Source organism: Sphaeramia orbicularis, chromosome 10 (genome assembly GCF_902148855.1).
Source record: "Sphaeramia orbicularis chromosome 10, fSphaOr1.1, whole genome shotgun sequence".
NCBI lineage: Eukaryota > Metazoa > Chordata > Actinopteri > Kurtiformes > Apogonidae > Sphaeramia > Sphaeramia orbicularis.
In genome coordinates, this window is record NC_043966.1 from 23,884,234 (window position 1) to 23,897,244 (window position 13,011).

The following is a 13,011-nucleotide window of genomic DNA, read 5'->3' on the forward strand; positions in this document are numbered from 1 at the left end:
GGACCTGTCCTTTAGTCTCTTAGTATAAAATGTATCATGATCATTCTGAAGGTTCAGTATGTGAGATTCAGGGGCAATATAATTTTCACAATAATTTTTTTCAGTTGTGTGTTATCACATGTAAATTATAAATGTGTTTTTGTTAACCTTAGAATGAGCTGAAGTCCACAGAGTCCTCCATCTTCTGCCACCATGTGTCTACAGTTGCTCAGAAGGAATTTTCTTCTCTGTTTTGTTGTGGGTATAATGTAGCACTACCATCATGTACTTCTGAGCATTGACCAGACTTATGAACCCTTTAGTCAAATAGACCATAACTGTCAAAACAAACACTGGCTTTAAAAGGGACATTTTTCATTTTTAGTGGCCACCATGAAGGAATGTGTGGCAAGTGGTATTCAGTTGGCTCTACTGTACTTAAACCATTTCTTAATTGAATTTACACAAACATGACTTTCTCATAATATTTACTTTCGCCATGAAAGAATATATTGGCCACATTGCCCAGCTATAGTCTACAGCCAGGTCAGAAGGCTCTACTGCCATCATATCAACAGCCTGAACATATAATAGTCACTTCATGAGCTTCTCAGTTTGTTTACAAATTAGCAAAAGGCTTCTGGGAATGTGTCTGTCTATTCTCCAGAGCAGCTGGTTGACAGACAAGAATGCTGGTGTGCAATATTAGAGAGGGGCTGGACCATCACAGTAGACAGAAGAAGGACAATATGGTGTGAAGGGATAGACTAAACTTGGTTAACTTCCAGTTTGTTGTATTTGAGGGCTGATTGTTGATATCCTGGTCCTAGTTATTCCAGATGTGATTTTTGGCATCCTCCTGCAAAATGGACCGATGATGATGATTTGCATGGGCGTGTTAGGGTTAAGTGTTAAGTCTTGCCTTGCTAGTGATGATTGGGGGAGAGCGTTTTTGACAGCTCAAAGAGGAGCTGTTTCCTATCACAGCACACAAGGATGAGATAGGGAACACCCGGCCTTGAACACAAGAGCTTCTAAAACTGTAGCCTCTCTCAACGGAAAGTCATACATGAAGACGAGTAATGCTGAGATGAGCGATGTGCCTCAGCCACCATGTTCACAGTCAACATCTCATCTTCCATGTCGATGGCAAGGAGTCTGCCTGAACGCACAGTTAGGAAATGCTCTTTAAGAAGCAAGCACTGGATCCATATCCTAAGGTAACCAAGAAGGTGTGTGTGTCTTGTTGATCTAGGGAGAAATAAGATGAAATAATCAAGGTGGAAAGTAAGGTTATTTTAAGTTTGACATGTCTGAAGACAAAGAGGTTATTCAAGCATATTTTACCCTCAAGGTTTGATTTAGTTATTTCTTATGCTAAAAAAATCAGATTGTCTTCGACTGGAGGCTTTCTAACTTAATGCAGATGCCTTGAGACAGCGCTGTCCTGTTAAGCATACTCCATAAAAACTTCTTTCTGCACACATAATCATACCATTTAGGACTTTCCGTTGCTCTTCATCTCTTTTAGTGGAATGATCAACACATTTTCCAGTCAGTCATGGGTATGAATCTAAACGTCTGGAATGCTGCCGAAGCTGCCTTCGATGGGAAAATGGTCTTAACAACAAGTTAGAGAGCAGCCATTAGGGATCGAGTATGAATTGTTCCTGTGGACCGCAGGCTGAGTACCATGAGAGAAGACCACTAATGGGAACCATGCAGTGTTTTCTGTTAAGAGAGGAAACTGTGTGTATGTGTATCTGTGCCTACAAATATGTGCATATGTTTTTATGTGTGCATTTGTGCACTTGTTTGTGCGAGTGAGTTAAATGTTGGGCTTCCTGGAGTGTATGTGTGTTTGCATTTGTGTGAAGAGTGTTCTCAGAGGACTTTTGCTAGACCATAGCAGCGGTTTGGCCTCTCTAGCATCTTAAAACTGAGGCCGTCTGAATAGCTTGCTGGAGGATGAGTCATAGTTGCTAAAGCAGAGCTTTAGCGGCTCTGTCGAGCAGGAGGTGGCTCATTGTGTCTGTGTGTATTAATAAGGGAGGGTGTTTAAGTGTTTACATGTGTGTATATTTTCACCAGATGCCAAACTGAACGTTCTAGAGCGAATAGGTAATTGGCATTTGGATCCAATAGCTTTGCTGACTGTGTTGTTGCATTCATTGTGAGTGAGCAGTGTTATACAGAGTTATCAGTTTAATCCATAGCATCTTTATTTGCAGTATGATTAGTGCATGATTATTACTTGGTGAAGGTGTCCTGTATTTGAATGTCCATTTTAAAGAACTCCTTTGATAAGGAATAGTGGCTCTACAAAAACATGTGCAGGTCTCCTGAATGTAGCTGCCATAACTTAACATTTTGGTATCATATACAGTGTAAACTACTGGAAGATGGCTATGCCTGTCTGAAACAGCCTCTATTTCTCTTTTCTTTTTCAGTTTTGGCCATTTCCGTTTCTCTCTCTCTTTCGTGATCTCTTTCCATCCATCTCTTCTGTACCCTTCGTCCTGCCCTTCACCCTAACGCTGTCACTTCATTTGGCAGGGAGCCGAGGAAGGTGTTGTTGCACAAGGGCTCCACAGGCCTGGGCTTCAACATCGTTGGCGGAGAAGATGGAGAAGGTATCTTTGTCTCCTTCATCTTGGCAGGAGGACCAGCTGACCTGAGTGGAGAGCTGAGGAGGGGCGACCGGATTCTCTCAGTCAGTACCTAAAACTGTAAAAGCTTCTTATTCACCCAAATCACCAGCTGTAACAAGTTTGCAGCTGCTCAGAGATTTTAAACACACTGTCAGAACAATGATGATACAGTTAAGGTTGCCTAATGCTTAGAAAGCCAGCAAACATCTGTCTGCCCTGCTAAAATGTCCTTGAGCAACACATTAAATCCATAACAACTCTGTGGGAGCTTAGCTCTGCTCTGCCAGACAGGAGAAATTTGTGAATCAATAAAGTATCCAATAAATTACCTAGTGAAATCCCCTGACTTGTATTTCATAACTCACAACCTTTTCATGGGCTTTTCAGAGCCCACTGTTACTCAGAATGTGGCTGTTTTTTGCAATGAACTAAAATTTCAAACAATTCAAAAAATATTTTGTGGCCTGAAAAATGAAAAAGTAAAAGCAAATTACTTGACTTCAACCACACAACACAATAAATGAAAAAGAATGTTGTTAAAAGTCAAAATGACCATCTTGTGTTTTAAAACATGTATGTCAACATTTATGCTCATGATCTAGTCATAGAAAATGTGTGGCCTTCATGTGATGGAGGTAAATATTAAAATATTAAAATAATTTCAAGGTTAGGCTTTTCTCCTTCCAGATGCATGTTCTTCCTCTATAGATCTCTTTAATTACACCTTAAACCTTTGGGATATGTTGTTTTCTCACCATTTTTTTACTCTGGTTGGTATGTTACAGGTGAATGGAGTGAACCTGAGAAATGCCACACATGAACAGGCAGCAGCAGCGCTGAAGAGAGCTGGACAGACGGTCACCATCATTGCTCAGTACAGGCCTGAAGGTGAGGCCCTGCTGTCACATTTCACATGCTGTGCAGAGTCTTTACTGTTTTAATGGGTCACATGGCAAACGGTAATCATCACATTTTAAAAGCATTATTGTAGGGATGAAAGTCTATCGTCTGAACATTCGAAAGGGGCCATACTGGTTATCAACATATAAGATTTCATTTCAACAGTGGTAGGTTCTTTTGTTTGGTTCAAAAGGAAGAGATAACAAAAAAAAAACAAAAAACAGAAGAAACAAATAAACATCGTATCAGCTTCAGGTTGGCCAAATTTTAAATGTCATATCATATCTTTGCACCTCTAATTTCTACAATGTCAGGAATGACATATTAGCCAAAATGTATTATTATTAGGATCATAATGATTTCCTACCCCACCACACACTGGGCATATATATAAAGATGTTCAACATTTACTTCTACCTACAAATAACTTGTGTGAAGTGGTGGTAATTTAATTGAACATTTAATTTAATTAACATTTAATTGAACAATATTGTGCAAAATGAAAATATATCCCTGCCACATCCATCAGTCTCAAAATGACCGAGACAGTGTGTAATACTTTAAATAAGGTACACACTACAAACAGGAATTCAGCGACAGGTTCTTTAAAAGAGCGTTGGAAGAACTGGATGACTGTATACTGATACACTAGTATTTTTTAAAAAGCATTAATTTAAATGGAAATAGAAAGCGATGGTATGAAGTCACTAGTAAGAAAAGACTGACATGGTGGTGTACAAATAGAGTAGAATATAGAACTTGTTGTCTCTACTACTAGTATGAAACCAGTTATAATGGTATAATTGGAGGGAGCTGATCATAGGTGGCACTGCTGGGCATAACATGTATTTTTTTTTGTCCTAGAAGAGATTTTGTCTGTGAATACTTCATATGAGTTGTCTTATCTTGGGCTCGGAGAATACTGTTTTATTACATAAGGAATAAGAGGAAGTGAGTTTAAAAGATGTGGGCATGTACAAGATAGTAGGGGCACTATTAATTTCAGTAGAAGTGGAAATTCAGTCCCATATTAGATAGGCTTCTAAACTTGATTTTAGGCCTATCTTGCCATTCAATTAATATGTTATTCCATTTCTATTTATCTTTAAGAAGTCAACATTCTTAAGGAAGGAACACACTTGTAAATTTTGTTTTTCTGTGGTGGCCAGTCCATGTGTGAAAACGATGTCTCATGCTCCCTGAACAGCTCTTTCACCAGTTAAACCCAATGAATCTTGACATTATTTGTGCTATTAGGAAAGAAATATCCATTTATGGAAAAACCTGGTCATTCAGTATATTCAGGTAGTCATGTGACCTCATTTTTCATACATGTAACATTGTTGAACCTAGACCTGAAGCAACCCTAGATCATAACCATGCACCCACAGGCTTGTACTGAAGGCACTAGGCATGATGGGTAATCACTTCATCTACCTCTCTTCTTACCCTGCTGTGCCCATCACTCACAAACAGGGTCAATCTGGACTCATCAGACTATAGTCCAATCTTTATGCTTTCTAGTAAACTGAAGCCTTTTTTCAGATTAGCCTCACTGTTGAGTGCTTTGCATAATGCTACACAGCTGTTTAATCCCAATCCCATGATGCCTCCTCTCCTTGTGCATATGATGCCCTTATTGTCACTATCAAACATAGCCCCTGAGTTTGTTTTATGTTTGTTTTTTTTTTTAATGATTTGATGTCCCCTAGGGCTGCACGATTAATCGATTTTAAATCGAAATCGGATTTTTAATTAGGAACAATTTTTAAAAAAGGGAAATCGTAAAATCGATTCATCTCTCTCATGCCTCCGGGGCCCGCGCGCCTCCGCAGGCTACCGTAAGGCTCTTCCTGTGACAGCGGTCTTTCACAGAAGTCTGTGTAATGACCGGACGTTAAATCTGTTCATGAACCCGCAGTACTTATACCAATATAAGCCGTGGCTTCACGCACGGATCCCGCAATTGAAATATAACTGCAAGCGGATCACTCATCTTCCGTTGTCCCGGATCCGTACCGTACTGTCTTGTTCCGAACCGGGTCCGGGTCTCGGGGTCATCAGCCTCAGCAGAGGAGCCCAGACAGCCCTGTGCCCACACACATCCACCAGCTCCAGGGATAGAATCCCTCCAGTGTGTCCTGGGTCGGTCTATTCCACGCACGGATCCCCCAATTTAAATAGAACCGCATGGGGAACACTCATATTAACCTGGTCCACGCACACACACACGACTGATGCCTGTCACTGACTGACACTGGTATCACTTCTGTGGGCCAGATACCCAGAAAAGAAAGAAAAAAAAAACTTTTTTTTTTTTTTAATAATTAATTTAGTCCTCTTACTTGCTAAATTTTCATTCACAAATGTAAGTTCTGTAACACAAAACCAAATATTATTTATGTTTTGTAAGATGTTGAAAATTTATTTAAAGCTGTTAGATAAATGTGGAAACAAAAAGGTTGTCCACAACTATCAGTATTTGCTCTGATTTGGACATTTCTTATAGTGTATTCCCCCTGACAAACTTATGTATTTTCTTGTTGTATACATTGTGGTGTACTCTACTTCATTTCAAAGATTTAATGAAGAGGAAAAACAAAACAAAACTGTAGGTTCATCACGTGATCCCATCACAGCTTTGAGGTCAGAGCAGTGGCTTGCATTGTGGGCTGCTCACGAAAACGACATGTTGACTGCTGTTGCCTTTTCTAGTTATACCCAAAAATCGAAATCGAAATCGAAAATCGAGTTTTTAGAGGAAAAAAATCGGGATTTTTTTTTTTCCCAAAATCGTGCAGGCCTAATGTCACCAAACATTTAAAGGGGTCATATTTTGCTAAACCCACTTTTATTAGTCTTTGGTACATTTCTTTGTGTATTTGGACCCTCATAGTTAAAAAAGTTTGAATTTGAACCCTCCAGGTGCTGCAAAGCTATCTTTATATTAATTTAGGCAAACATCGAGTGGATTTCTACAACCACCTTTTAATTCCTTTTTAATTTATTGAGTCTGCAACTAGTTATGTCACAACATTTTCACATATAAGGTCTAGACTTCCAATGGACATTTCTCAGAGTACGCCGTAACGGTTTGCCAGCAGCAGCGGTATGTAGTCCATACTGAAATTTGTCCAAACTTCGAGCCGATTTCCTAAAATGTTCCAGTTGTTGGTTGTATTAACAAACATAAGTGGCTGAACGGGACAGAGCAGCACAGCCAACAACCTGGAGGGGGCGGGGTGTGAAGTGGCTCATTTGCATTTAAAGGGCCAGCGATCAAAACAACCTTTTGGTGTCATTACTCTGAAATAGGGTTGAAGATGGACCTGTGGAGTTGAATTAATGAAGAATTCAGGACCCAAGCATACCATTTACAGTTTATGCAGACCACAGCTAAATGTTTTAAATACATAATTCCATTAAAAAACAAAAACAAAAAAGCAATAAGTGATCTTCGGAAATTCTTCTTTAAAGATTATGCTTCACCACTATCCTTCCAGTTTTAATAATGTCCTGGACAGCACTTATCTTAATTTTAGTAGTTTCAGCAGCCTCCTTAGTTGTTATCGTTGCTTGATGACAGCCATAATTGCAACTTTTGACTTCTTTTCCACAACCACAGCATATGTTTCCAACATTTTTTTTTCAATAATTCAGAAGCTACTTCATCATTTAGGGTTGAATAACTTTTTGAAACATAGAAATCACTGCAGTAATCACCCGGTGGATATATTACTTAGTTAAATCCAGGTTGGGTGACGTTTGTTTTTTGAGCAGGCTGGTTTATTACATATCGAACTGGTAGCGGACGTCGGTCCAAGGCCAATAATACACTTTTCTTCTCTTCCACAAACACGAAGAACACATAAATTATGACCTGTGTTTTCTTCTTTTTTGGCAGTTGGTGCCACATGTTTAGTGTTGTCACTGTTACCTGGAAACACAGGTCTAATTGTCAGCCGCCATTTTGTTAAAAAAATTATTATTATTATTAATTATTACTGGTTATTTATTTATTTTCTTATTCCATTTCACCAACTGTGAAATGAACGAAAAACACCAGACTTCTAGTATTGATAGTCTGCAACGTTGTTTTCTTCTTTTTTGTCAGTTGGTGCCACTGTTTAATGTACCCGACTGTTACCATGGAAACAAAGGTCAAATGACAGCCGCCATTTTTATTACATTATTATTTTATTTTATTTTAAATATTCAGCAGTGTATTTATTTATACAATATAACGAACTGTGACTATTCTGGTGTTCGTAAGTATTGAAAAACCTCAAGCCACATACATTTTCTAGATCTGCTCCAACATTTTGGTCCATACCCTACGCTAAGCACTACGTTAACTAAATCAGTGCAGTAGTTTTCGAGCACATAAACATAAATTACCACCTCATCGGACGTGATACAGCGTTATGTTGTATTGCTGCGGTTAATGATAAAGGTACCTGGAATGGACCCCCGGCTGTGTGTAAATGAGGTTAGAGCTGAGGTTGGTTGACAGTATTCAGGTTCTGGGGCGGCCCTTGTGTTCTCAGGCTGGAGTGTCGAGCCAACTGCAAGGCGGGCAAACGAACCGCTGCCGTCTTCCCTTGTTCAAACTCAACAGCCGCGTACGGTGGACACGACCCGGCCAGCGCTGGAAACGGGACGCTGAGGCGGAAAAGTACGAGTGTTTCTTCCATTACGGCGCTATAGGAAACTTGAGAAGTGCAGAAGAGAAGGTGGAAAACGCAAGGTTGAAACCTTTTGTATGTGTCTGCCAGTCTCTGTGCGGATGGGGATGGGCTCGAATACAACAGCAGCAGCAGCACAGCAGAAGCCGCATGAACTCCCTAATGGCTGGATAAAGAAAGAACTACCACAGCGACAGAGAAATAAAAGGCACATTGTACAGAACTGAGGTGAGACACGCAGGAAAGGACGCGGAAAATTCAGAAACGTTTAACAGGAATGAATGGTGCGGGGTAACATGGTAGCACAGGTTTGTTGTTGGACCGCTACTGTACCGAGACTAATTTGCTGTTTCCGGCTTGAACCTGTAGTTTAACACCCAACATGTGTGTGGGCTAGGTGTTCAGTCAGTAAAACGACAGACTTTAGCCTTTTGAGCCACAAATAGCAGATTTAAAAAGGAAAACAGCTCCTTCACATTAGCTAAAACTAATGTTAACGTTCATAGCCTCACCCTTCTACAGTGTCCTACCTCTGTGATAAACTTCAGCCATTAGTTGAAATACCTGTGTTTGGTTTAAGCTTATCTTAGCTGTTTTCCACTGTAATATAATAAAGCAGTAAAAGTAGCTTTATGTGGATAATTTGCAACCAGTAGGATTCATTCAGACGCTTTAACAGTGGTTTTAGTGATCTTATGTAACCCAAAGCTTTAGGGTGGGGACACAGAGGTGTGGTCAAACAGTGGTGTGTCAGCTTGGTGGTTTTAACAGTGGACCTCCCGGTGAATTCACCTCTACAATTCTGTCACCCACAATCACATCAGACTTTGAACAGACTATTACTCCCTGACCACAAGTCCTGATGTTATGCTGACCAGAGCAAAATGTAAATGTCAGCAGGCCATGTGGTCATTTTCTGATTGAAAATACTTTAGCTAAGTCATAGCACTGCACTCTCTGTTTTCATATTATCTTTTGAACTTTCTCAGGAGTTGTCACCTAAAGCCTCAGGAGTAGTAACATATATATTTTTTTAACCTTGGACATTTTGCAAGTATGCTGCAGTAATGCTATAACAACAATGGAAAGGATATTGTCAGCTTTAGACCTAAGTTGAGTTCTCAGGTTGGACTATTTCAAGAATGTGAAGGGGCGTCAGTTGTAGCATGCACTACTTACTTAGTTCTCTCAGTAAAACCCAAACCTCAGATGTTTAATAACTTACACAAGCATAGTGAAACAGAAGTGGAACCGGATCACTAAACTGGCATGGAAAGGAAAACACAGGGTTGTATGAAGACCTGACAATATTGCTACATAGGCTTTCCCTCTGTTGCTGAAAGCTGAATATAATGCTCCAGTCTTGCCACTGTGAGTTCATGCTGCCTCGCATGCCAGACCAATCAGGCAGCATCTTGAATAACGATGTGGTTAGTTGAAGGGAACCTTTGTTTTCCATACCAAATCATGCTTTCAGCCCTGCGCCCTTTGTAACCCAGTGAAAGACACTTATCTGTTAGTGTACAATGCTTAACCGCTCTAAACACACAAGTCGAGGGTTGGGAAATGATTAACTTCCTGCATCCTCTCTGGTGACCTAAGATCTGTCGCCAGTATTACTGCTGGCATCCTAAACTGGTGTGACATGTGAGTCGTTTGAGTTTGGAGCAGGAGGAACCCCAGTGTGCTCTTCAAGGATGGACAGTCAGTCAGTCAGGGGGAGGAAGTGGAGGGTAAATACTAGTGTAATCTGGGCAAGCTGCCTAGAAAGTATTCTCAGGGGCCAGAGCCTGGGCGTCCACAAACCTCTGATGGAAGGCCAGCGATGAGGACTACAAGAAGCCACAACAGAGAACATGGGCTGCAGCAGGAAGCCCTTCGTCTCACAGTGGAGCGCCAAATGTTTAACGCATACTCAGCTGGAAGGAACTGAAGTGAGGGGTGTACTGTAGCTGCTCTGCTCTGCTATCATGGAGTGTAATTACACTGACTCCTTAGCATGTAGGAAATGGGAGGAGGGCTGTAGAGGAAATGTTAAACCCCACACCAGTGTGCATTACAGAAGGTTGTTGATCACTTTAGCCAGGGTCTACATGTTCCTCCTGCAGTATATTATTGGGGAGGGGGGTTTATGTGTTCACGGGCTAAACTATCCCTGAGAAGATAACACACTCTCAGATTACATGTACATGCCTGCCGTGTTGCATAACTGGATCAAAAGAGAAGCAACCGACCCCCAAAATAAAAAAAGCTGTACGACTAATGAGGACACGCAGTGGGAGTGAGAGATTCAGAATAGTCCCAGTTTCTATTAGCTATCTTTTCTTCCTGTGGGTCACTCCTAAAAATAAAGGCTAGCTCTCCTGCCTCAGTCTTTCTTGTGTATTAAAAGCTTGTGGGACTGAGATTTTTAACTGTTCATAACTGTTGACTCCCACTTTTCCAGCATTTTTAAGTACGCTTGTGAGTGGGAACATTAATGAATAATTGATGTCTGATTGATCTGCGTTAAGAGAATGTGTTAGCTGACATTACTCACCCTCTCTTTTCTGATTATGTAGACATGCTTATATTCTTAAACAAGAACCAGTCAGGCTTTGATGTGCTATTGAAAGATAAAGCCTAGTTTAGTGTTATGTAAGTGTGTCCTGCAATAGCAACACACCTCAGTAACATAAAGGCAAGCAGAGCAAGGGCAGCTGTTGTGATGGGTGGCATTATGTAATTTACATCTTTAATTGATGATACTGAGATCATATTTACTTGGATACTCCTGAAGAAATGGGCAGTTTTTGTTTCAACTGTAGAGCTAGATTGTTGTATTTGTTTAGCTGATCTTAGGGATGCAACGGTACAAGTTTCCACGGTTTGGTACGTATTGTGGTTCTTGTGTCATGGTTCACTGTATGGTTCGGATGCAGAGGCCGGCTGGAGCCCGGCTGTGCGCCGAGACATAAGTGGGAGCTGATGGAGAGCCTTAAGGCTCATTTATGCTCGCTTTATGTTTGCGAATTGATATGTCTGTTTCTAACATAATGCGTCACTGCCTTCATACTTTCATGCGTCCTGTACGTTGGAATGAACGTTTCTCAATCAATCCACCAGAGGGCACCACCCTTAATTAACATACTAGCTGAATACTACAAAGAAGAGTAACGCTTTGAGAAGAAGAATGTCAATAATAACAAACATGTTGACCACAGAGGAGGTATTACTAATGTGGGAACTAATGTTGATATTGAGAAGGGTATTTATCATAAATATGTATGTAGTTTTGCACTAACTTACAGTCGCTCTTTGTAAAGTTCTGCTATTTATGGAAATTATTCTCTTTAAATCTCAAAACTGGCTCCATGGTTCCCGGTGAAACTGGTCCATATTCTCTGTCTGGGTACGGATCCCCAAGCTCCTGGAAAACAGACAGAATTACGTACATAATGTACGTAGAGGATGGACAGATCGCTTCGTTTGTTTCCATCTGCATCTTTAACGTAGAGCATAAATGAGCTTTTACTGGGAACTGGATCCTAGTTCCATTTAGTCAAACAGGCTGGGTGCCCTAGCTGTGCTCAGCTCCACATCCAGCTCCAACCAGTGACAGTAAAATTCCCTAAGTCAGTCGTCCGTCAAAGCTCTAATATAAACGCAAGTTATCTGGAAATGTCATTTGAAAATGACAAATGAGCTGTACCACAATACATGCTCGTATTGAACTACTAGGGGCATACCGATCAGTATGGCGGTACAACATGTACCATTGCACCCCTAGCTGATCTAAGACATTTTATAAATGTTTTGATAGAACTTTGCTTATGAGTTGCTTCACAACTTGAAATACAGAGTTCGAGGGGAAAACGAGGCAAAATGTAAAAAAAAAAAAAAAGCACACACACCTAGAAGGACTTATTTTACAGCTAGTTTGATTGAAGTATGATTGATATTATGTGATACTGATTTATTTATTTAGTTATTCATTCCTTTGTTAGAATTTCAATTCAACTAGTTTTTCATAAAGTTGAGATATTTTCTCTCACCATCATGTTTTTCAGAGTGATAACCCTTTTATCAGCTATCTGCTGTTTCTCACACTAAACTATTGTCATATCAGCCTTTAAAGAGCCACTATCAGTCGATGTCAGAAATGTTTTGTATATTAGTGGTTTCAACAGTAAATCAGTTGTTGCTTATTGTGACCAACACTCCTGTTAAGGAATTGCTTAAATTTTCGATTAGTACCTTTGAGTGGTTTGTGGACTGACTGCAACTGGTAGGTTTTATGTAATTTCATTCTCCAGTCCACTCTCACGCCTGAGAACTTTGTTTCAGTTAAAAGGATATTAATGAATATTCTGCTGTATATGTTCTGATAGTGTGGTTGTGTTGTATTTTCTTGTGTATCACACTGCATGTGAAAAAAATACTTGCAGTTCCTTTTCTATATAACAAGTTTAAACTTCCTTCACAATGTATCCCAACTCATAAAATTACTCAAAATTAAAGCAGTTCATTATTAAGGAAGTGCTTACATATTCGTCATTTGTTTTTGTGAATTTTACTGTCACTATAGTGTATTTTCCTGCCCAGGTATGACAGTGTATCACACTGATAGTATTGCTGAACTCTGTTTCCCTTTGTAGTTAGTATTAACAAGGTGTGTTAGCAATTTATATTTTACATGCCATAGAGGCTTAATGGCAGTGATAGTTCACTTCATTTCCATTGTCTCTTGAATATCCACAGTAGATGAATCACTTGGATTTCAGGAATGTGAACAAGCAAAGTGTGTAGCTGAACCA

At 40.0% G+C, this 13,011-nt stretch overlaps 1 protein-coding gene across 1 annotated transcript in view; it reads left to right on the top strand.

The window, feature by feature from the left end:
- dlg3 (discs, large homolog 3 (Drosophila)) overlaps positions 1-13,011 on the top strand; it is a 108,643-nt gene that overhangs the window by 82,395 nt on the left and 13,237 nt on the right. The window contains 2 exon segments of the mRNA XM_030145096.1: positions 2,536-2,692; positions 3,416-3,518. Of these exon segments, the coding sequence (XP_030000956.1) occupies positions 2,536-2,692; positions 3,416-3,518 (260 nt within the window).